Raw genomic sequence first — 25,047 nt, 5'->3', positions numbered from 1 at the left:
ATCTTCTGGATGATAAGTTCAACAGCTTTTCGGTTTTGTTCAGGTTCTCCACTCACAGTGACAACCCTCTCTTGCAAGTTGATCCCATCAGGTTTCTGGGAAAGCTGCACCCAAGCCCCTGACTGCTCCATTATAGCCTTCACTGTAGCACCTCCCTTCCCTATTATCAGACCTGCTGTGCTGTTGGGAACTATAATCTTTACCTGTAATTGAAAAAAATATATATAAATAATACTTCTGCTTTGTGCATAAACACTATAATATTTTTGCTACCCTATAAAAGGAAGGAAAAGAATGAAGCAAGTTAGTTACCATGTTTTTAAAAGAAAGGGTTAAAAAAATTAAAAAGAAATACAGCTCACCATGCTTTTTAATGCTCTGCATGTTTCAAATGTATATTAAGAATTTTTAAAAGTAAATTAACAGGAAAATAATTTTTATCATTCTCCCACAGAAAATACTGCTTTCAGCATACTACAGTTCACACCAAAAGATTAAGCAAATGCAGCTATTACATTCATATGGAAAGATTATCTTAGATTGTATCAAAATGAGTATTTTCACATGATTCCTCTCTTTCCAGGCAAATGTAGCAAAACAACTTCTTTGGCAAAATTTGTCTGAAATTCTTTACCTTCCTTTAAAACATCTTTAGTAGCAATAATTAAAAAAAAAGAAAAAGAAAGAAAGAAAGAAACAGAACAAACCAAAACCAAAACAAACAAAAAACCACAAGCAAAACAACATTCAGCTAAACCTTGGACAAATGAAATAGGTGGTCTTGAACAGGACATGATTCTTTAACCTGTGACCCACATCACAGCATGGAAATTCATTATCTGTTACACTGTATTATTATTGTTCAGCCAATGGAAATTAAATTTTATAGGAAAGGGTATCTAAGAGCTGAGATTTTGAGAGTATAAAACATGGCATTTGTACATTTAAAAGTTTACCAAATGGTTTCAACCAAAAGTTATTTATCTATAAATGCTACCTTTTCTTCTGTTTAAACAAGTTTCAAACTGACACAACGTAATTAATGTCAATAAATGTATTACCTATTGACTTACTGCTATGAGTGAAGAATGATGCCCAGGACAAAAATTCAATACTTATACATATTTTTCATATTTTTTGTTTTTGATATACCTTTTACAAATGTGTCCCAAAGTTTTCATGTACTGTCTATTTTAGGACATTGAATTAATAAGATATTTCATTTTACAGAAGTTTTGGTTTTAGTAACTTTGTGTTCAGATATCCATTAATCCAATTTTGTGGAATATATGTAGGGGCAACACTTTTCAGTCCTTTCAGCAAAATTCTATTGAAAGTCTTAGCAACAAAACAATACAAAATACAATTAAATGTCATTAGTAATAGTCTTTTATTACTGCCTCATTATAAAGTCAAACTAATTGCAAACCAATATGCATGCCCTACAAATAAAGCTAGAAAAAGCTTAGATATTTCCAATGGTTATGTTAGCATGAAAAGAATATCTTTGAGAATTCAGCATACTAGAAATTTGAGAAACACTTATCCAACTACACAATACGTGCATTAAAAATAATAATATATCATACTCTATTTTGCACTGAATTGTTTTAAATTATAAAAATAATTTTTAATTCAGAATTTCATTGGCATCAAAACAGAACATGTTCTATAGAATAAATAATCAGCTGCTGACTTATTCTAAAGGTGACATGAAAGTAGGGTATTGAAAAAAATTTAATCCATCCATATATTAAATAATCCTATAAAAAATCATGAAATATATACTTAAATACATAATGACACATTTTTTATATATATTTGCATGCAGACGTAGTTTTAAGTCTGGACATCTCCTAGTAATTTTAAATGTAGTTTAAGGTATTTGGTAATTTTAAGGTAACCTTTTTTAGTTTTCCTATCATAAAAAGAAAGAAACAACTCTTAGTTTTGATTAGCTATTTCAGTTCTAGATACAAAATACATTAACTAATTTCTGAACAGAAGAATTGTCCCGATTTTTGCAAATTTTTTGTGGGGGTTTGTTTATTTTTGGTTTTGGGTTTGTTTTGTTTTTGCTTTTTTTGTTTCATATGTTTTTTGGTGTGGTTTTTTTTTGTTGTTGTTGTTTTTTGGTTTTTTTTGGGCAACACTCCAAAAATGCAGCACTGCACACCTCTCATTATTATGTTTTGTGGTGCATACTACAGAAAACATTTACTTGCCTCCACTGGTTTAAGACTCACTAACAGGCTCTGTAGGAGATTTCGAGAAGCAATGTGCATAGTTCTGATCAACTCAGGCATACGTGCTTATGTAAATTTAAGTGAAAAAACTAAAAACATAAGAAGGTACAAAAATACACTCTTATAACCATACATGTGATTTCAGATGTAAATAGGATATTTACTGCCAGCACAGTGTTGTTGCACCTGTAATATTATAGTTACATATACAACATATGGAAATCCAGGTCACTGTTACATAGCTGGGATTATTCTAAAAGATGGATGTAGTAAAGCAATGGCTTAATTCAGCCACAAAATTAAAAAGGAACTCTTTATGCAACAATAAAGATTTTTGCAATGAGAAACTGGCACTTTTCTCACTAGATGCACCAATGTTCATTAGGTTACCACTAAGAGCTCTAGTTATTCAGCAAAATTATCTGTCTAATCAGAGGAGAGATAAAGAATGATCTGTTTCTCCTTATTCATTCACTCCCTCCTTGTCCAGACACGGTTTTGTATTTAGCATTACAAAAAACATAAAAATTACAATGTATTTTGAAAGAAAAAAAACCCATAAACTTTAATGTGCTGGATTAATATATGTTTGTCTGCTTCAGAAATAAAGACACCCTTTTCTAAATATCTGATCTGGAAACAGACTATTGTTTATTTCATTGGCAACTCTTTTAAATGTTATTAATTTAGGAATATACCAATAATACCCTTTTAAATATGACCTCTGCCATGGTGAATATTTCACATATTTACACACAGGACATGTTTTAAGAACATATATGAATTAAATAATTAGATAGTAATCATCTATTTTATATGAGGACAAAAACATTACATTGCAGTGAAAATTTGGTTTGAACAAATCATAAATGCAATGCAAAAAATAAGCAATCCTGCTCTTCTTGAAATGAAAAGTAACATTTGTATTATTTTGAAATATTCAGCTGTAGCATTCTTGTATTTGGGACAGCTAATTTAGAATTTCATTTAAAAATTTAAATAATTATTTTTAAAAGCAAAATATAATTAGGATTTTTTTTTTTCATTTAGGAATATTAATCTTGCTGCCAGTTGGTAATTCTCCACCTATTTCTTTTATTCACTAATTTTCCCCCTTGTTTATATATTGGAATATCAAGTCTTTATGGCAAACATTGGTTGTGCTGCATAATAACACAGTATCTAACATATTAGATCAATCACAGAGGTCTAGGTGCCAGTAGAAAAGAAATACTGCAAATATTTTTTTTCCTTTTCTGTTGAAGCCTAAAATCCATACGGTCACTAAGTTAAATGGTATAAAATGATACAAAACAATTCAGAAAATGAAAAATCAAATATTATCTATTTGGTTTTTTTACCTGTGTGAGCACCATTTAAAAAAAAAATAGTACTTAACTGTCAGGGAAATTGGACAGTGCACTTATTTTCCTTTTACAGACAACAGGTTCAGAAACTGATTTGGATGAAGTGAGAAACTGCTATCCAAGATAAGTGCTCTGAGCTATCCAATAAAGGTATCTTTCACTATGCAGGAAGATTAGGTTTCTAGGTTTGTATGTATGCTCCTGGCTATATCCAAATTTGTGCTGCAAAAAGGAGATTGAGTATCTAAAGCAATAATGAGCATATGCTTACATATGCATAAGAATAAGCACACATGTAATTTATTTTGATTAAATGTTATAGGAAGAAAAAAAGGAAGTAACTCAACCTTTATTTCATGTAAAATAGATTTTATAAAAATTAAGGACTGCAATTATTACATTTGTTTACTCACAAAGCAAATTAGTTACTTCACTCTCATCCTATTTGCATTAGCAGAAGCAAGTTCAAAATCAGGCTCAAAAAAATATAAATCTTCTTCCCCCAGAATCATCCAACTATAACAAATATAATAGAAACAAAGTAATTTCTCTGTATACATTTTCAGTGAAACATGACTGTGTCTTTAAAAGCCTTGACAAAAGTCAAAGAAACCTGGGCTGTAAGAAGGGGTCCAACTGGAGAGCAGTCTGCTGCCCCCAGTTCCCAATGAAATCTGTAGAGATTTGATGCAACTCTGCCCTTCAGAGGAAGAGGCCAGCTACTTAAGGGATCTCAACCACTGTGTCCAGAGACACAATTCAAATTGCTTTTAAATTTTGCCACAAGTAGCTCATATAAATCCTAGACTCCCAAACCGTGTATCAGCTAATTCCCTAAACCTTTCCCATTTATTGACAACTCACTTGCATAAGCCATGTTGCATTCATATATCACATCAGAATTGCCTAAAAGTCCTCTGATTTACCAAACTGAAAGTCCTGGCTCAGTTAAGTGATCAGAATAGCATTGAGTGTGGAATGCCAGATGTTTGGTGATTATACTCTGCCACTCTCACCTCCCCAGTGCTGCACTGAGATAATCTGCACTGAGCAGCTATGAATGCACACGAATGCGCACTAAATATTTTCATAGGGAGAGGAACCATGACCAAATCTGCACTACTACCCATGTCCTGCCATTTCTCATTCCCACTCCTCTCATGTAAAGACCTCCAAGAACCCATAGGAAGGTTTCCACTCGTTCACTTTTGCATTGCTTTATTTCTTTTCCCTCCTTCTCTCTGACAATATTTGGTTTGGTGATATTATCACTTCTCATAGTCTCTAGAGCCAGGGGCATGGCAATCAAAAAACACCATACATGTATTGGCATCAGCACTTGATATGGCTGTTACAGCAATTATAGTAACTGTATGTTAAGAAGGTTGAAAAACATGGTTTTAGGTTTCAAGTTTCATATGGTGGCATGACACATGCCTGCACTAAATTACACCAGAAGATTATATAAAATTATATTACACTGATTATATAAAATAACATCAAAACTTGGAAAAAACAAACTTAACAATTCAGCAGTGGAAATATTTAAATGCATCAGCCTCTGTTTATTCCACTTCTGTGAAGTGTTTCTAAGAGATTGCACAGAGATTAATGAACCAAAGATCTTTTTTATCTATTATTCAGGTTTCCTTTTTCCTATTTTATTTTCAACAGCATAATTATAACTCCATGAATTTTCTGTAACAGTTGTTCTTTTTCCTTCTATTAAATCTTTCAACTACTTGTCTAATGCTGGTTTATGTTTTTCTTAAAAACATGTTACAGAAAATATCCCATCTAATATAACAAATTCATCCTAATTAGTCAGAATTTCTACATTTTAGTATCTAAAGCAGATAACTGCATTTCCTTAAAACTGTAAATTGCTGCATTCTATTTCATATACTTTTCTTGGGTTTTTTTTTTTTTTTTTTTCTGTCTTCTTGCTCATCAATTGTTTTAAACTCTTTAAAACTCTCTCTGGCATCTGGATTCTACATCTGAAAAGTTCACACTATTTAAACTGCTCATATGACTACAGGCTTGGACTTGGTGAGAAGGTATTCTGAACACACCAATTCAGAGAGAGCAGTCAGTGAGGAGTAGGATCACCTAGGATTTTTTGTGTGGCAGGATAAACAAACTGCTACACTAGGCTATGGTAGTAGTCCCATACCATTCATCCTAAAGTAAACTGGCACTATAACAAAAATCTGGGAGAAAATCAGGATCAACTGAAGATGTGATAGAAGTTCTACTGGAATCAAGCCACCAAGAACCACGAGTTCAAGGCAGCACAAGCTACTGAAAGGTCATCCCACCTATATAGCAGGCAGCCGTGCAAGGCTGCTCTGGACAGATGTCTGCTCATGTCAGATTTGGGCTCAGCTTCCAGCAGTAGCCTTACACAGCAAATCTCTACTTATTGCACATACATAGCCTCAAGGAAGCGACTGGAATTTCTCGCAATATTTTCAGCATTTCTGGACTCAATTCCATAATGGATTCATGCACATGCTGAAACATGAATTTACTTTTTTTGTCCTGAACAAATTCCTGGTTGCTCAGTTCCATATCATACATTTTGACTTCAGAGAAAATTCTTAGAAGGAATAGAGACATCTTTAGAGACATTTTTCTAATAGCCCTCTTGATATTTATTTACAAAAATAGGCATATATACATAAAAAGCAAAGCAGTTTTTTGTAAATTTAGATAGATCATCAGGTAAATAAGCCTAGACCATAAATTGCCATCTTCCCTGACCATGTTTAAATTCTGTAAATGTCATTCCAACTCAGTTTCTCTCTTTCTACAAAAGAATGTCTAGAACTGAAATACTGTGTGAACAAGTGCAATGGATTATGGGAAGAGATTAGCTGCTTCTTTGTTCCTCAACATAATACACTCTTTCTTTTTCTAGTCAAGTATGTGTTAATAAGATTTTCTTCTCATCACAAGCTGGACATATACTGGTAGTATTCCCTTCATAAATGTTGCCTGCAATTATTCCAAGATGAATATAATTTTGCTACTTCCCTATGTTGCCCCTTTGTGTTATTTCTGACCTCCTAATTACGGTTTCATTCAAGACAGTTCAATGTTAACTTAATCCATTGAAAAAATATTGAAACTCTGAATTTTGTCTCGCATCGCACTAGATTATTAGAAATATAATAAATTTACAAAGAAAATAGATATTCTAAGATGTTTGGTTTTATGTCCTGGTGCACTGCAGGAGGATTTTAGTCTGATACTGACACTACTGTTTATCACAAGTGTTCTTAGACCTCCTCTCTCACCTAATGTTGCATTTATCATTTAATTTTAGTCACAAAAACTATTATGCAATAGAAACCTAACTTCAACTTAAATACCCAAGAACAATTTACATCTGAAATCACAAGGCTTAGAAAGTCAGAACTAAGCAGGAGAAATATTTACTAGAGATAAGACTGTATAAGGATGTTTTGCACAAATTGCTCTTTTGGCTTAAATCAGTCCTATTTTTCAATTAGCATTTGATATTAAACCTTGACTCTTTGAGGCACTTAAAAAGTCACTCCCCCTTTTTTTAGTATCTACCTAATTACAATTCTGCCCACTTTAAATTATGAACATTAAGATTTTTCTTTCATGCTTTTAACTAAATATGTAATTTGTAATGCAAATTTCTCACAGCAAGGAACTAGCAAATCATGTTTAAAGAAAAAAGAAAAATATTTTTGTGCCTGTTTTAGTTGCCCTTCTGTCACCAGTGTGTGTAGGCTCTAACTCATAAATAGAAAGGCTTCTTCTCTCAAAAGCAGAATGTGTGCATAGCCAAGTTGTGTACACAGAAAGAATAATTGCTAAAACAATGTTGGTTATACAGGTGGCTGATTTTATAAGATTATCTAGTTCTGAAAAAAATATTATTACAATTTTACACTCACATATGCGCACATAAAAATCTGAATACTTTCATAAGTATCCTGCAAGAAAACATGATTCAAAACTGGGAATTGAGTAAACCAACTCCTTCATGAATTCTCTATGATACATAGTTTTAATAACATAGAGAAGAAATTTAAATTTTCTAATTTTTTTCTCAGTAACATAAAAACAACATTCCATATTTAATGCATTAATGTTTCATGAGCTTCAAATTACATTTGCAAAGAAGTGTAATGCATTTTAAGAAGCTTCATTTATACTTTTCACTTTTTTATAATTAAGAAAAGAAAAAATGAGCTGGTTACGTACTAAATTACACAAGAGAAAAATTAATAGATTTTCACTCAGTTGCAGAGAATGCAGTATCCATAGAAAATTAGACATCCATATTGGCTCTTCCATTGTTCAGATTTAACATTTTTAAAAAGACAGAAAGCATGAATACTAACAGTTCTGTCCAGTATTGTCTAAAACCTTTAGTGATGATAGAATGTTAACCCTATTCTCTATTTAAAATCACCAAAGTTCCTCCTCCCCCTATCTAAAATTTCCCCTTTTTTTAATCTTTCTTACATAATTTGTTGCATGGTGTCCTATGCCAATATTTCACAGAGACAAGGATGGGTTTTAAAAATGCATGAAAATTTACAGAACTATTAAGTATAGCAATTTGGGATATTTCTATCTGAAAAAAAAAAAAAATGTAATGTTATTTCATTACTAGAATTGCTCAAAAACCACTTCTGAATAGAAAATAATTGATATAAAATTTAGATAATATATATTATTTTAAAACCAAATATGCCTCACTGATTGTATCACTAAAACTCTCACCATTTTACATTAGACAGGATCTAACTTATGAACTTATGAAAGCCACTCCAGTTTTAAAAGTTAATTAATCTTCTTGACAGAGTGGTAAAGTGGGTGCATCCCTTTTTTTTATGCTTTCCCAGTCACAGATCCGTAGATGTTTGGCTCCTCATAGCTGTTAACTCATTGTCCAAAGAAGGATTGCACTGGTTGCTTTTCTGACAAAGCTTCAGAAGGTAAATACATACATGAAAAGGACATTTCTGCACTCCTCAAGAGAATCCTTTAAGGACTGCATGCATGAGCTTTACAGGTACTCCCCAGTAGCAAATTAGCCATAAACTTGCTCTGAATGACATGCTGTATTTTAACTAGAAAATTTGCACTTGATGAGAAGTAATCATTGGAAGAAATCCTATGGCTAACACGTACAAGAGATTTGCTAAGATGTTAATGACAAATCTTGGACAGCCTATAATGGGAATTTTTCATTGACTTCCAGGAGACTGATGCTTCCTTTTTTTTTAATTTTAATTTTTTAAAAATGTTTTTTAATGGCCATGTACCTACAAGTCTAAGAGAAAACTAACAGTATTTTTAAATAACACTTTGAGTGGAGTATGAGTTTTCAAGAAGATACATTGTTAACATTACATAGCATCACAGCTTCAAACAGTGTCTAGTTTTCAGTAAAAACTTGGATAAATATGGCTAGAATACACAACTATATTATTCTAAAAGAATCAATGCAGAAAATTATATGTATTAGTTATGTCATTTAATTAAAATCGGAGGAAAGGCTAGCCAATAGAAATGTGCTAAGGGACTTGATATTTCTCTGTCAATGACACTTTTAACTGAAACTAAAACTTGAAATCTTGGAAAAACTAAACCCTAGATATTAGAAATACATTGAGATTTTTATTTTTGACATTGCTGGCCAGATCACATTATTTTAACAGCATGCTAAACCTTTTCTAAATTAATTTAGGATTTAAATTCAAATATTAAATCATGTTTCAGCATTACTGGTAGAAATACTGAAAATCAGTCTCTGGAAACCACATTTTAAAATTAATCTATTTATAGGACTGACAGGACAAAAGAAGGCTAAGAGTTTTGTTTTCAGAGGATCATTGCCACAGTTGACTTCTACAAGATATATAGCACAATAATTCAGGAATCATTTGGCAATTCTGAACAAAATTTAAGTTATCAACCATATATCATCTGCAGGAGACCTCTCTTTTAAAGATGTGGAATCAAGGTGAATCAGCTGAACCATTTCAATTCTATGGCATAGAAACCAAGAATTTATTATCACCATTTAAAAAGGGGGTATTTCTTGCTTGCTCAAAGCTGTTTGTGATCCTTTTGTGAGAGGCCAAAAGAGTTTTATCATCAGCAAGAGGAATTTCACGGTTACTCATATCAACAGGTTTGCAATTCCCAAATGAAGCAGGAAAAGTGCTCAGAAAATATGACAGTTGTTAGAACCTTTCTTAAAATACACTGTCAATTTCTATACTTTACATTTTCATGCTCACAAATAGTCTCCAATTTTTATTTTTTATTTTATCATATTTTGATCTTCTGAAAATTAAAGTTTTAAGTGAGAATCTGCGGGATTGAAAAAATTATAGATTTTTAAATAAGAAGGTAAAGGAAAGTGTAACTGGCTGAATGTGTTTTGGCTAAATTAACATTATTGAGTTTTCATTGCTATAGACTAAAATAATGATACTAAACCCTAACATCCTCTCTTACACTATTTGTAATTAAAATTCTGGCATAATTACTCTGTTCTCCATAGGAAAGAAGGGGAGACACACATGAATTATAACCCTTGTGGTAACTCTGTTAATGTCTCAGGTCCATGAAAATAAAAGGATATTTATTCTTGTTTTCCCCTACAGACAGTTGGGTATAGCTTCATAGTGTTTTTCACTATAAAAATAAATTGAAAGGAAAAATGGCACAAAGCTAATGACCAAATGTTTTCCTAAAAACTGTATAAATACATTTTTTCTTACAAGTTTTTTCCCTGACAATATCAATTTTGTTTTAGATATAAACACATGATAAGATGGTAAAGACAAATAGCTTTTAAAAGGAGGAATACTTTAACATGTTAACTAACTAAACATAAAAAAGCTAAAAAACACCAAAAAAACAAAACAACAAAAGGCCTTCTCACCATTCCCACAGACATATGATTTAATAGAAAATTTTACAGAAAAGTAAATAAATGCAGCAAATCCAAACCCATCTGAATATATATCATTACTACAGATACTTTAATATGTACACACAGTACTGTACTATAAATATATACTGCTATATAAGAATGCCTAATACTTGATTTACTTGTAAGTGGAAGCAGTCCTCTTGCATTGAGTGAAGAGCTTCAGCTTAGGCAGAGACTGCAGAAGCTACTTATCAGTGCCTCTTTAAATCATATTTTTGCAATTCCGCTTATTTTAAAGCCAATAAGAAAAAAAAAAAAAAAAAAACATGCACAAAGACATGCACATATTTGTACTCTCTACAGACACAATGGGTGAAGCCCCCACTCCCTCCCAGGTCCATCATGTCTTAGAATCTCCCAGCTGCAATCATGTCAAAAATCAGTCTGATGCACCGAACAAACGAAAGATGTTCTCGTTTCAAAATCTAGGAACAAAACCCACTCTGTTACAAAATTATTTCAAGGGACTCTCCAACTTTTCTTGGAAACCAGATTTCTGCTCTTAACAATATTAGGTAATCTAAATAATATAACTTTGGTCTGAGAAGTATCTTCCATATCCAGTCTATATTTAGTTACATATATAGAGGTAAGAAAAGACTGAGCAGGGCATTTTTAATGGTGCATCTTGGCATAACCTGGCACCAGTTTGGCACATGTACTTTTACTCCAGGATCACAAAATTAGGGTAAAACGAAAGATAAAACTTATTCTATTGTCAACCAATACACGTAAAATAAATATGATGGAGTAAAGATGATGGAGAAGGAATCTGGCTTCTGCAAAATGCACCTGGTCTGTCTAGATGAACTAACAAATTAACAGCACCAGGGGTTTTGGTTACTTTAAGTCCCCAGCTTTGCAATAGATGACCAGCAGCAGAAGCTTGATCATTTCTGTATTAATTAATCCTTAACTAATAAAATAGAATTTTGTGTAGCAAGAACTACTCAATGAAATTCTCAGGGACGCTCTCATAGATGTTATTAGAAAATTGTTTTCAAATGAGAAAGGGAGGACAGTTAAACAGAAAACATTTATATAACCATGTGTCTCTAGGTCATGAAAAATAATAATTATTAGAAATTTTGTTTACAAAAGGGACACAGTTTCCTTAGTGTGGTTTCCCTAAAGGGTGGATGGATAGGTGGCCAAACACAAGTATTGTGCTCAGTTCTGGGCCCCTCACATCAAGAAAGAGCATGTCCATAGAAAGGCAATGAAGCTGGTGAAGTGTCTGGAGTGTGAGTCCTATGTGGAGCAGCAGAGAGAAGCCAGAGAAAAGGAGGCTCAGGGGAGACCTTACTGCTCTGTACAAGGGGAAGTTCAGACTGGACATGAGAAAGAATTTCTTCACGGAAAGTGTAATTAAACATTAGCATGAACAGTCCAGGGAGGTGGTGCACTCATCATCCCTGGAGTAGTTCTAGAAATAACTAGAGGTAGCACTTAGTGTCAAGGTCTGGTTGACAAGGTGGTGTTACATCACTGGTTAGACTTGATGATGACAGAAATCTTTTCCAACCTAATTAATTTTGAGATTCTGTGATGTCTCCAAATTTAATAAGCAATGCTACAGGACTCCATAGCTCTCTAGTGCTAATAGAGTTTCTGACAATTCAATTCAAAACTTTCCTCTCAGAGCTTGAAATTATGTCTCTAAGAAGAATCAGAGAACAGAATAAGGTAAAATCAAGCTGTAGGCCTCAGGAAATATATCATTAACTGCAACTAAGCTGTAGTTGGCTACCTCAGATTTTATCATTCACCTCAGCTGATTTGTATCTTTAGTTTATAAGCATATCTACTTCTTGGTTAACTCTTGTAAACTTGTAGTTATATGTATCTAACCATGATAGCCACAAGGAAGCCAGAAATAACTACTGCTGTGACAAAAAAACAAAAACAAAACAAAAACAAAAACAAAAAAACCCAAAAACAAACAAAGCTGAAATAAGTGGAGACAAGACAGAAATTATCAATTATTTGACATAGCAGAAGCAAAAAGTTTGATATTTGCTAACTTAGGTTAGTTATCAAAGTCAACTTAGCTTATAAAAAAATCCCTATAATTACAAGAGATAGGTGAAGGTACAATTGCATAATCCTTATTAAATGTGAAGATCCTGGATTTAGATCATACAGTAGCTCAGCAGGAAAACTGTATATATTTTCTATTAAAACATGTATTTGTAAACCATATTTTTTCCCTACATCTCTGCTCTGGGTTATATTTCTCATACAATGGTAGAAAACTTCATTAAGGCAAACTATCTATAGACAAGCACTAGACATAGACAATACTTGAATAGAGATAACTTGCATCTATTAATAATTTTGCATAGACAATAATCTCATACAAATGTTCATGTGGGAAAAAATTACTTCTCATGCAAACTAAAGCTGTGAGGCACAAATATGGCTGTATTTACACACTTGCATGACATGTTGTTATACCTATATTACAAATGTGTAATACTATGTGTGCATATGTTATATTATGTGTGCGTTAACATGGAAAAATACTTTACAGAGAGTAAATTTGCAGGCAGTGTCTGAAGAAATCAATATTGTTTTTTAAAAACACAATAAAAAATAATTTGCATCTAAGTCTTGCCCTGAGCTCAACTACTATGCACACTATATACAGCTTCAACAGCTGACAATTTGTTTCTATGTTTAGAGAAAATGTACTGAAAAATATGAAAAGAAAAAATTAAAAAGTGAAAGAGCCATCTCAAAAATAAGATGGAGGTGAGGAAATCAATAGATTTATTAACCCTTTTTGATTTCACAATACATTTGCCCCTTTTTTCTATTTAACAAATATTCACTGTGATCCTTTGTATATGTATAATAAATGCATAAATGCATTATTAATTATTCTAATCTCACTTAAATTCAGATTTCAAAACATAATTTTCATCCTATCAAAGCTGCAGTCTTCTCCTTTTTTTACCCTGATTCACCTGAATTCCTATTAATATCAGGCAGGTGTAACTTACAGTTTACTTCGAAATTGGATGCAGTAAAGACAACCATCAGAGTACATACACACATTGTGTACAGCAAATCAGTCTTTTCTTTTACTAATGTAAGTGTAGCATTTATTATCTAATTACTTATGACATAATTAAAGCAGAAACTTCTATAAAACAGCCTCTTAATTGCTGGCATACAAGTGAAATACAACCTGTGAAATGTCTTTAGCAAACGTTATTTCCTTCTGTTTCTAAAACAAAGTGATAATACTGGTTATAGATTATATTTACTGTTGTTTTATTAAGCATTTTTAATTGATCCTTATGAATAAATTTTCTGCAAGGAAGTGATTATCTTTTGACTTGATTTCTCTTTTTTTCTGCATCACTCAATTATACGTGTGCACAGGTCTGCAGATCTTAATGTATTGTAATTTGGGTCAATACTTTTTACTATAGAATGCCATTAATCATAGTCTAATCTATTTCATAATCCAGTTTAGTTCTATAACTGCAGCACTTTAAAAGAGCCCACATGGAGACTGCATTTCAGGATCTCATGGGTAGGGGGCAGCTGTTAATTTATTATCACAATTACTACTAAGAGAATAAAGTCAATCAATTCTCACTGCATTTATAAGTTTTTTAAGTGGACAATAAAGAAAATCATAAAAAGCTGAGAAACACTGAGCTCATGTATTACACTACTTAGAAACATGAAAGAGGAATTTACACTGCAGTGGATTTGCAGGCTTCCAGAAGTTTTAAAGAACTAAAAATCTCAACCATATTTTTCTAACTCCATCCAAATCACAGGTAGTAAGTTCACTTGAATGAGTAATTTATCATGTAGGAGTGTATTATTATTTGATAATGAAGGGGGGGAAAAAGTATTCCAGCAAGACTTTGATCTCTAAGGCTTCATTCACTGAGATGCCATTTGAGAAGCAAGGGAAAATAGAAGATGAAACAGGCAGCAGACCCTCTGTATCCCCAGACTAATACTCTTCAAGGCTGCAAAGATTCAAATGTAAATCACTGACAGGTCACAGAGCAGTGAACCCTTAGACTTAGAGTGACAATAGTCCCATTGAGCCACTATTTGCAAACCATGCCTCTTAATATTTGCTATTACTTGCAGGAGGTCTAATTTGCTTTCAGGGAAAAAAAAACAACTAACCAACCAAACCAAGCATCCAAACCCAAACCCTAAATCAACAGATGTGAAAATATCTACAAGGGGATAATACTACTGAATAAGATGCAGTTGCATATTATTTTGATATAGACAATCTGAAATATAGGGTGCAATGTTTCAGGCAAAGGTCTCAACAGATGCAGCTAACCTCTGGAAAAGGAAAAACCTTCCACACCTTATTCTCTATAGTGCAATACATCAACTTGCTTCCATGATTTGTATACAAAGAACACTCCTTTTTCACTCAAATTAGGCAGAGACCTACTATAATTGGTGGGTTTGTTTCACACCTATCTATGACTTCTCACCATCTGATGAGTTCTCAAAGCATGCAGAAGACAGACAATGCATCTAGCAGTCTGCCTATAGCAAAATGTAGTGCTGCACTAGACCTACAAAGAGCTTGTGAAAATGAAAATATTTCAGGTAGCACAAAAAACCCAATTAACTAACAAGGAGGATCTTCTAGGGCCAGGCCTAGTCATGCCTCACTCAATACCTGACAGAAAAACATGGTATTGCCTTTTCTGCATTACAGTCTGCTGTCAAGAGTCTGTCCTGGTGTAACAGTAAGCTCTACAGGCTCAGTGTTTCTTTCCACATTCTCATGCAACCCTTGATCATATAAATTCTGAGCTCCCTAAAAGCCACTAAATTAAATTTCAAATAATTGAAAACTTGGAGTCAAACCTTTATGTGACTGATTATGCAGCAGAGAAACAACAATAAAGTCATCCAGATTTGCATTCTGGAAATTACTCTGCTCTTCTGTTTTCTCTGGGTTGTTTAAACAGTAAAGAAGGCACTAAGTGACCCTTTGCCTGTTCAGCTGAGAATATGGCTGGATTTTTCACCCAATAGCAGTTTTGAAGGAAACAGTACATCTACCATACCAAACCTGAGTATTAAGAGCTCAAAGTCACATCTAACCTTGGTTAGATCACAGAGTAATATGTTGCCAACTTTCACTCTAGCTTATTTGGGATGGATCGTGAACATGGATATACTTGGAATTTTATAACACACTATTCATTTTAATTTTGTATTGATAAAGAAGTATACTTTAAAAGAATACAGAATATGAAGAAATTAAACACCCTTTGGCAAAGGACATTTGAAAACCTTTATCATATTTTGACAAAGAGAAAAATGTGTACTCTCCAAAATTTATATGTTTAATGATCATTTTTCCTAAGCAGATAGGACCTTTTCTCAGTATGGGGACATGGAAAAATGCCAAAACCTATATATCATAGCTAAAAATATTAATAAATGAAAGATCTCAAGTGTGTAACTTTTTGAACTCTTAAACAACCTAAGTAACACAAGATGATGATAACCATAGCAGTCTAAACAGAATGCATTTAATAAAAAAAAAGAATTATCTTTTTACATGTTCATTATAAAATATTCTAAAGTTAATAAATCCCATGAAAGTCATTAAATGCACTTTAAACAGTAATGATCTCAGCATCTTAACTGAAGCAACAATGATTTAAAAATAAATTATTTTAATCAAAAGGAGGCTTCATAAAGTCACACTAAAATTTTTATTTTTTCTAAATTATCTAAGTCTTCATAAACAGAGACTTTTTTTTTAAGCTTTACTTTTATGTGTGGGGATTTTGTTTTGTTTTGTTTTTTATCTTTGGACTTTTACCTATGGGAGAAAAAACAAACAAACAAAAAAATCTAACAACCAGGTAGAGTTTAAAACATGAGGATATATTGATTTAAGACATTTGCCCATTTTAATACAAGGGAATAGTAATTCTGTCCATTACACTGAGAACATATATCTTTTTGAAGGGGGGATGAAATAGGAAACTAAGTGATTCTAATTATTATCAAGCATAAAATTCAAACAAGATACATGAACATGGAATCACATTTTTACTTACAACACTGCAACTGGCAGGTCATTTATGAATGACATGATCATTCATCCTGTGAATGACATGCCAGTAGTATTCCGAAACTTAGCAGTGAGAATCTACATCTTTCCCAATTTCTCAGGAATATTCCTGATATTTCTCCTACATTTAAGACAGGAACAGTAAACAGTGTCCCCTATAATTGTTGTGCAATGGGAGAGAAAAAAGGAAATGAGTATGGAATAAGAACCCAAATTATTACCTACATACTTCTCCCAAGGGGAAAAATTGAAACAGGCAATAAGAAGAGTAAAATCCCCAAACTGTTTTGCATATAAGATTTTTTAAATTGATATTTAAACATTTTATATAATTTAAATAGATATAGTCTAAGGAAACAATGCAAATAAGCACTGAGCTCAGATACTGTAAAATACTGGAAAAAATGGTTAAAGGACAAAACAAATATATTACAAGTAATGTATTAACGTAAGGACTAGAAGAAAGTCTACAGTTAGTTCATGGAGGGTAGGTTAATTCTGCTTAGAGTTAGACATGAAATGAAGGATTCCAGCAGAAAAAAAAAAGCAGGAAAGGTTATCAAAACCACTGGAACCTCTACTGGAATCCTCTCACATCAACAGGAGAATAATTCCTCCTAGACGTTTCTAGATATAATGTCTCAAACATTATTTATTACATGCTACCCACAGTGTGCCATAGGCACCTTGTAATCAAAAAAGGAACTCTGTCTTATTGAACTAAAACAAGCTGGTTCACTAAATACTTTAGTCATGGTCCACATAAAACACTGTCTATTGGATAAAGTCTCTTTCAAATAGAATATTAAATTTGTTTTGTAGACCACTGACAGCATCTTCTGGATGGAAATAAAATGGTTGTATTTATCAGCGATGAATCAGATTGACAAAAGGTCACATTATCATCTCAGAGAATTATTATAGCAAATATTCTTAGTAATCAAATTAAAGTTATACAACATTTTTAATTCTATAGCACCTTTTAGAGGAATGCTAAATAATTTCACATGGACTTTTATTTTCAGTACTGAGATTTGGAAAGATCAAGTGATCCCTCCAGCATTAGTCTATATGTGAAAGACCTCAAAAGAAAAGAGATTTTCTCAACACTTCCCTAACAACTGACATTAAAATCAGGGAAACAAAAAAAGATTAATGTTACAGTTAAAAAATCCAAGACACAATATCTTAAATAAGCCTTAAATAAAATTTAAAAGGCAAATTGAACTAACACCTCACTGACTTACAAGGGCTATTGAGTATCCCAGGATCATCATTAAAACCCAGTATTTGTGCATTAAGATTAAAGTATTGATAAAAAAAATATAATTTGAAAATTGTTATTATATATATTTAAAAAATCTATGTCCTAATGATAACAAAAGACTGAAAAAAGTATTCTTTCCCATTTCTTCCTCCACCTCCCACAAGAAGTTATATGTCAAATTTGAGTTCATCAACTCTTTAAAAGCTGTCAGTATGCTTTATAAACTGCCTTTATTTTCAGACTCTAGCTCTGAGAGGAATGAAAATATGAAGTTTCTGCAAGCAATTTAACAAACAGGGATAGGGCAGTTCTTTGAAGTCAGAGAGGGAGACTAGGTGCATCAATCATTAAAATATCAATTAATCTCCCAATCTCTTGTTATATATGTACTATTATATCACATTGCAAGATATAGATTTTGCATGAAATAAAGAGATAATATAACTCAAAAGTACAAATTCCAAATACCAAGATTTTAATAGCCATATGCTTGTTCTGTACCTGCTGAGTACAGGCAGTTCCAAGAACACTGGCTCAGTCCCATCACGTGAAAAGGTTGAAAAGTATGATTTATTACAAATATTGCAGCAACAAGATCAGATAGAAATGCTCAAAAAAAGCAAACCTGAGGACTGAATGAACAAAATCTAAACCTATATGCACTCGACAAAATTTTTATTACATTGTACTAAATGATAAAATAAGAGTTTCAGGTGCAATAGAACACAGCAAAATAGAAGGTATAATTGTAAAAAATACAAATGGGAAAAAACAGTGCTTTTAAAAAAGAAAAAATAAAAGGTTTATATAGTAAGCTAATGACTCAGAGTTTGCTATGACAAATCCTATTTTATTGGTAACCTTAAGCCTATCTAAATTGTAAGGCAAGGAGAAAGGACTCCTACCCACCACTCCCCTGCTTTGCTAATAAGTGTGAATGTGTGTTTTGGTCCTGTTATTCTCTTAAGCCAGCAGCAAAGGTCAGCAGTGGTACCAATTTCATGGAGAAAGGGAGGACTGGAGAAGGAGACATACAAGTGTCCTTTACAGGTATACATAAAGTAGGCAAAGGAGAAAGAAAAACTTAGCTTTATGAATTTCTCCCTCTAAAATTAGAGTAACATCAGTAAAGCAGGCAGATAAAAAGAAAAAATAATCTTTTAAATGAATAAAAATATGTAAACAGCTTAATTATAGAAATACTAATCTACCTAAAGTCAACTGTCAAAATAATAATTAAAACTTGTACCTTTACTGGGTTCTACAGAGGAAAAGTAAGCATGTTCTATATGATGTTCAGTGCATTATTTATCACTTTAGAGTTGAAATTACCTCTTGAAGTGTACTTTATAGAAGTCAAATTGATTTCCTCCTCCTGGTAAATAAAAGTAAAGCTATATTCTGCCAGCTCCAGGGGCATCAGCAGAACAGTTTCACTGCTGTATCTATATGTCTGTCAGTGTTTGGCTATAAACAAAGCTGACAAAGTTCTTGAGGGTGCAACACAAGCTTTAGTCTAAAAGTATAGAAAGATTGAGTTAGTTTCAGCAACAGGCAGACAGGAGCGGGGGAAAAAAGTTATTGGAAATCCTATTGCCACTTTGATTCTTTCTTCCTTAGGAAGTTTGCAGTGTATGGATTTTTAAAGTGAATAAAGGCCCAAGGAAGTTCCACTGAAGAAATAAATAAGACATTTACAAGAATAATATTGGCAGATGTATAACTTCCTGGAACAAAGAACTAAAGAGAAAAACACTTCCAGTGAAAAGTTTTCTGTTGCACCCAAGGCAACTCAGTATAATACAAAACATGACAGTTCTAAAGAAACTTTTCTTCCAGTAGATAAGGCATTTTTAGAGACTATCTTCTCATTGAGAATCATAAAACAAAGTAAAATAAATCCACGAACACTGGATTTTTCCAAAAACAATTAATCAAAAGCTGAAACTGCTATACAAAGGAGTTATGACCTCATCTGAATGGAGGCAAAGTGAGTCATTAAAAGGAAGATCTAATACAAGCCAGATTTCCTGCCTAGCTTCCTCTGACCTCTGTTGGCAGAGCTATTTTCTTCTTGTATTAAAAAGTATGTCTAGAAATTGTTGAAGCTCTGTCAGGGGAACACAACTGACATGCTTGTACAGCACAAGGCTCACATCAGCTGTTCTCCTCAAAGCACCGACTCCACAATCCTCTGACTGCAATGACTTATGGGGGAGTCCTCCAACCAAGCTTAAAAATCTCACTCCAAAAGCAACCCAGCATGAAGTATTGTTTAAAGCTTGCTTAATCACCTTTCTAATCTTTAACTCATCATCTTCTAATGATTAAAATGTTACATAAAATTGAATGATCTTAAGCCTAATATGCTATCTTATCCACACAACAGAGTGTGCTGTGACTTCATCTTACACCTTAGCACTGAATTTCCTGGCATCCATCCAGTTAATTAAGCTCTCTCATGTTATCATAATATACCATCTTGTGAGAAAACCCATACCTGAATGGTTATTTTCTATTGAGAGCCATCTTACACAGCCATATATCAAACCAAACATTTACTGGTGTTCTCTGATACTCTCCTGTTGGGTGCTTACATGGCTACTGACAGGTTTGAGATGATTCTGTTGGAACCTATTTTGTGACAGCCGCAGTGCAGATACTTGTGAATACCCTGGTGCTGAATGCTAATCACCACTACAGCCTGGGAACAATTGCCAGTGACATCACTTATCACCAGAATGAACAGAAAGGCCTTAATTGCCTTATCATGTGCCTTGTGCTTCCTGCTGGAATGGCTAGAAATCACTAGAAAATACAAGAAGGGGTAAAATAATCATAAACCTGTACAAGTTTCAATAGTTAATAATAAAAGAAGTTCCAAAAGTCAATTAAGGAACTCATTACTCTTCTTCATATATACAGTTCTGATGCTGTTCAAAAAAGGTCTTGATTGTATGAAAACTGAATTGAACACAGGTTATGAATAAAATGCATTAAAATATGTAATTTGGGATATAGACAGGACACAAAGCATACATGTCACTTAGCTTGTGAATTTAGCTATATTACTTGACAATATTCTCATAGAACAACTTTCTATAAATATAAGTATTTTTAGCTATTGAAAGGTCATTTAAAGTTTATATACTACACTATAATTTTGATAACAAAATTCATAGAACAGATGAAAAGTAGGTGCTTCTCTTATGCTAATTAACATGCTCAAATTGTATATCCTGTAAATAAAAGCACTTCCTTTTTCTCTTAATGATGATCATCAGGATATACTTATAATCAAAAAAAAAGACCAGTGTGAAAGAAAAAAAAGTAGTAAGAACCCTTTAAAAAACAAGCTCTGCACTCATTTTCAAAACCTTTTAATTAAAATAAACAAAATACTTTAATTAAGAGAGAGAGAGAATAAAAGCTGAACAGAGCTCATAAACATCCCTAGGTGTTGGCAAAGATTTCATCTTTGTCACTTAATGATGATGAAGCCAAGTAACTGTTGCTGGAATGGAAGCAGGCTGATGAAAAAGGCTTTCAAGTCAAGGATATCACAACCTATATTTTTCTGTTAATTCTATCTGTACAATTTCTTTCTATATTCCATTACTTTCTGTAGTTGACACCCCCTTCAATAAATGTCATGTGTTGATCAAAGGTATAATGGTTTAATATGTTTTCGTTCATGTGAAATTGTTTGTTCATACACCAGCAAGTTCTAAGCAGTTCAAAAATATCAGAGAATCCGTAATTAATAACAGTGTTAATTTTCAGGGAAATTAGCTTGTGAAGTAAACTTTTCTCATATTTGATGTTATTTAATGCAAGACCTGATAGCAACATTCAACTAACTGAAACAGACTGTGGGATCTCTTAGCATACACTAAATACTTACATTATTTGAACACAAAGTACATTAAGTTTAAGAGTACATCAAAAATAAATAAGATATTTTTTAAGCATGAGTAAGTTCTAAAAAGCATGGTATGTAGCAATTTTTTACAATTTGTATAGGGAAGACAAAGATAATATGATAATTTGTGGACACAATCAACTGGACATAGACTTTTCCAGTTAAAATAAAAATAAATTAGTATAATTAACGTGCTTCTAAAAAGACAGGTTATGCATTTAAAAATATGATATGAATTAAACTAACTTAGATGTGTTTAGCATGCTTTTAGAGAGATTTAATTCTACTTCATTGTTCATCAATAAATTGTAATTTAAAATACTTTTATATTTAAATAATGCCCCTATGTTACTGTCCGCAAACTCATTTCAAAATTCTGCAATAAAGAAGTCTGTTCGCCATTGCTGAGTTGAATTCCAGCTATTTAAGCATGGTTTAGGGGTAATTCTATTATAATTTAAAACTGATCCAGGAAGTAAATATGTGTGTGCATATATACACAAACACATATAAACCAAGAGTTACTCTGTCTACAAACACACCAGTTTTGTATCCTTGCAATTTATCAAATGGGAAAAAAAAGCAAGCCAAATATTTTAAAAGATACTTTGCTTTCATCAGAGATTTTAACAAAGCCCACCAAAATAAATTAAAAGAAGCATTTACTTTACCAATTTCTAACAAGAGTTAGATATCTATGGTTATGGGTGTATATATGTGAATGAACGAATAAATCCTTAACCCACCATATCTTTTTCTCCAGTTTGCAAGCTGTCACCCGTGAAAAGTATGGTGTAGATGGTAGGATGATACTGTACCTGATTGGCTCTGGAGGTGGTCATGGGATCAGATGGAGAGGACTTGGTGGTAGTTGGGGAAGATGGCAATGTCTGGGAACAAAGCAGTTCAGGAGCAAATCAACCTTTACAAGCCTTAGACTGAACAGTTAAAAAAATAAATAAACCAACAAAATAACATAACTAGAAAATTAAAATAAATAAAAAATGCCTAAGACAAAAATCTTTCTCCTACTCATTGGAACTTAATGGAATTTAAAGTCAATTGGATAAATAATGCATGTATATATGCATGCTTATGCATGTAAAAACAAATTCATGACTTGAAATCAATGGTGAACTCACATAAATACTCAAAAATATGTTGACCACATGAGGAATATATTCTTTCCCCTCTCCTCTTCTTGGGGAAAATGAAGACTATAAGTAAAAAAAATTCCAGCAAGTTCAATGAGCACACTAGAAACAGTTATCAGCCTACGAACAAACAGGGCCAGTGTCTGAAAGAAGTTAAGAGACATTTACTCTGGCACTTTATAAAGCACCATTCCACAGTAAGGACTTGTAGCCAGCAAACAGTCTTCCATACCTTACAACAGTTACGCTGAAGCTACCGAGTTTCTGGCAATATTCTAACTGCTAAAATATTCATTGATCTTTTTTAATCTAGAAGCAGGTGAAAAAATGTAAGCATCAATCTCATGATGGATGAACATGTAACTAATAACTTCATATCAAATAACTACAAAATATTTATGATTACTGTTAAAAACGTTCCTTTAGTTGAGCAAAGGTCAATAGCTTATTATAGTTCTGTGTTCAAAATAAACACAAAAAAGAATTAAGAGTCATATTTATTGATCATCTTTTCTAAATAATATACATACGCTTAACATTAATTCTTGAACATATTAAAAAAGCACTGTTCTGTTTAAAAATCTTATATACACATTTCTCCTTTAAATGTATTAGATTGTGACAGAAAAACTCTTCTTTTTCTTTATAAATGTAGTAAAAAAGTAAAATTCTAATTTTCAAAACATAACATACAATACTTATTCAAAGCATGTTTGTGACATCTTTGCAATATATAAATATTATAATATATCAAAAATTACACTATTTTTATGTCAAGAATAAGTGTTAAAGTGCTATACAATTGAATTTATCATATGCTCATATAGTTACTAACCAAAACTATTTAGAAATAAATAAAGCAAAATTTCACACTTTCAGCAGTTCTGTTACTTACAATCATTGACAGTCCCTCATAAAATAGGTATACATACTTTTGCACTAAAACTCTTAATGCATATGAGAAAGCTGGGACACTGTGAATGCATAAAGTTGTGTATTAGCAAAATATGGGCTTGTACATATGCACACACAAATATTTTAGATGTATGTTAAACAGCATGACGATCCCTTTATCATAGTTTGTACATAAACAGGCAGTCAAAACAGGAAAAATAAAACCTTAAGAAACAGATCCCTATTTTTTGCTTCCAACTTGTTACTCATTGTAAAACAATAAAACCAAAAACAGTTTAAGCATCAACTGGGACTCATTTCTAGATGGTTATGTAGAAAATATGATCATGTATAGGATCTTATAAAAAATATGCAGTTTGGCAAACTGCTATTGGTCAGCAGGCGTCCCACATTGTAAAAATCAAGGCAATTATAAAGGATTTGCCCACATCTTCATGTACCAAATGTGGGACTATCGTGAGAGGACCATTTGTGAGGGCCTAGAATTATTTAGCAAAAGATGTGTCTGAGTCCACAGTAGTACACAAGCTAAGCTTGTTCAGATATAGAATTACAGTTCTGATTTTGGTGTTATGATGTAGTATTTCTCTTACCAAAGTCTGAAATTACAATTAACTGATTTTTATCACTTAAGACTAAACAGGAAAAAAAAATACAAAAAAACCCCAAAAAAACCAACAACAAAAAAACAAACAAAAAAAAATTCTAACCAAAAAGAATGGAGAATTGTTTATTGTCCAAATAGATTTTCTTTATTATAGCTAAGTATTAAACTTCCATCCTGAAAATCCCCAAAAGAAAAAGAAATGCTAATATATTTTGACTAGAGTATTTCAGAAAACTGATAATTTGTGTTATCAACACCACTGCTAACTAGCACATATGGTACTGTATGTTTTGGTGTGCTAGGTTGCTTATTAAAAGGAAAAATAATTTGTTCTTCACAGTCGTTATCAAACTTAACTAGCGGATTTATAGGGAAATATGTAGAACACTTCAACACTGGATAATGATAATCACGGATACCACAGATGATTTAAGAAACTGGAAACATCTCAGATTTCAATTCATATCAATCTAAAGCA

The 25,047-nt window shown here is 32.5% G+C and overlaps 1 protein-coding gene across 2 annotated transcripts in view; it reads right to left on the bottom strand.

Moving 5' to 3' along the window:
- NOVA1 (NOVA alternative splicing regulator 1) overlaps positions 1–25,047 on the bottom strand; it is a 142,823-nt gene that overhangs the window by 2,870 nt on the left and 114,906 nt on the right. The window contains exons 4-5 of one of the 2 annotated variants that reach the window (XM_021539319.3): positions 22,712–22,783; positions 1–203 (exon numbers count right to left, since the gene is read on the bottom strand). The exon at positions 1–203 is cut by the window's left edge and continues 2,870 nt beyond it. In XM_021539319.3, coding sequence (XP_021394994.1) covers positions 1–203; positions 22,712–22,783 — 275 coding nt within the window. The remainder of the gene's footprint in view (positions 204–22,711; positions 22,784–25,047) is intronic. The other variant, XM_021539320.3, reaches the window with a different exon arrangement.

This window comes from Lonchura striata, chromosome 6 (genome assembly GCF_046129695.1).
Source record: "Lonchura striata isolate bLonStr1 chromosome 6, bLonStr1.mat, whole genome shotgun sequence".
NCBI lineage: Eukaryota > Metazoa > Chordata > Aves > Passeriformes > Estrildidae > Lonchura > Lonchura striata.
Note: the sequence above shows the minus strand (reverse complement) of the source record. Positions and strands in the feature narration are given on the sequence as shown.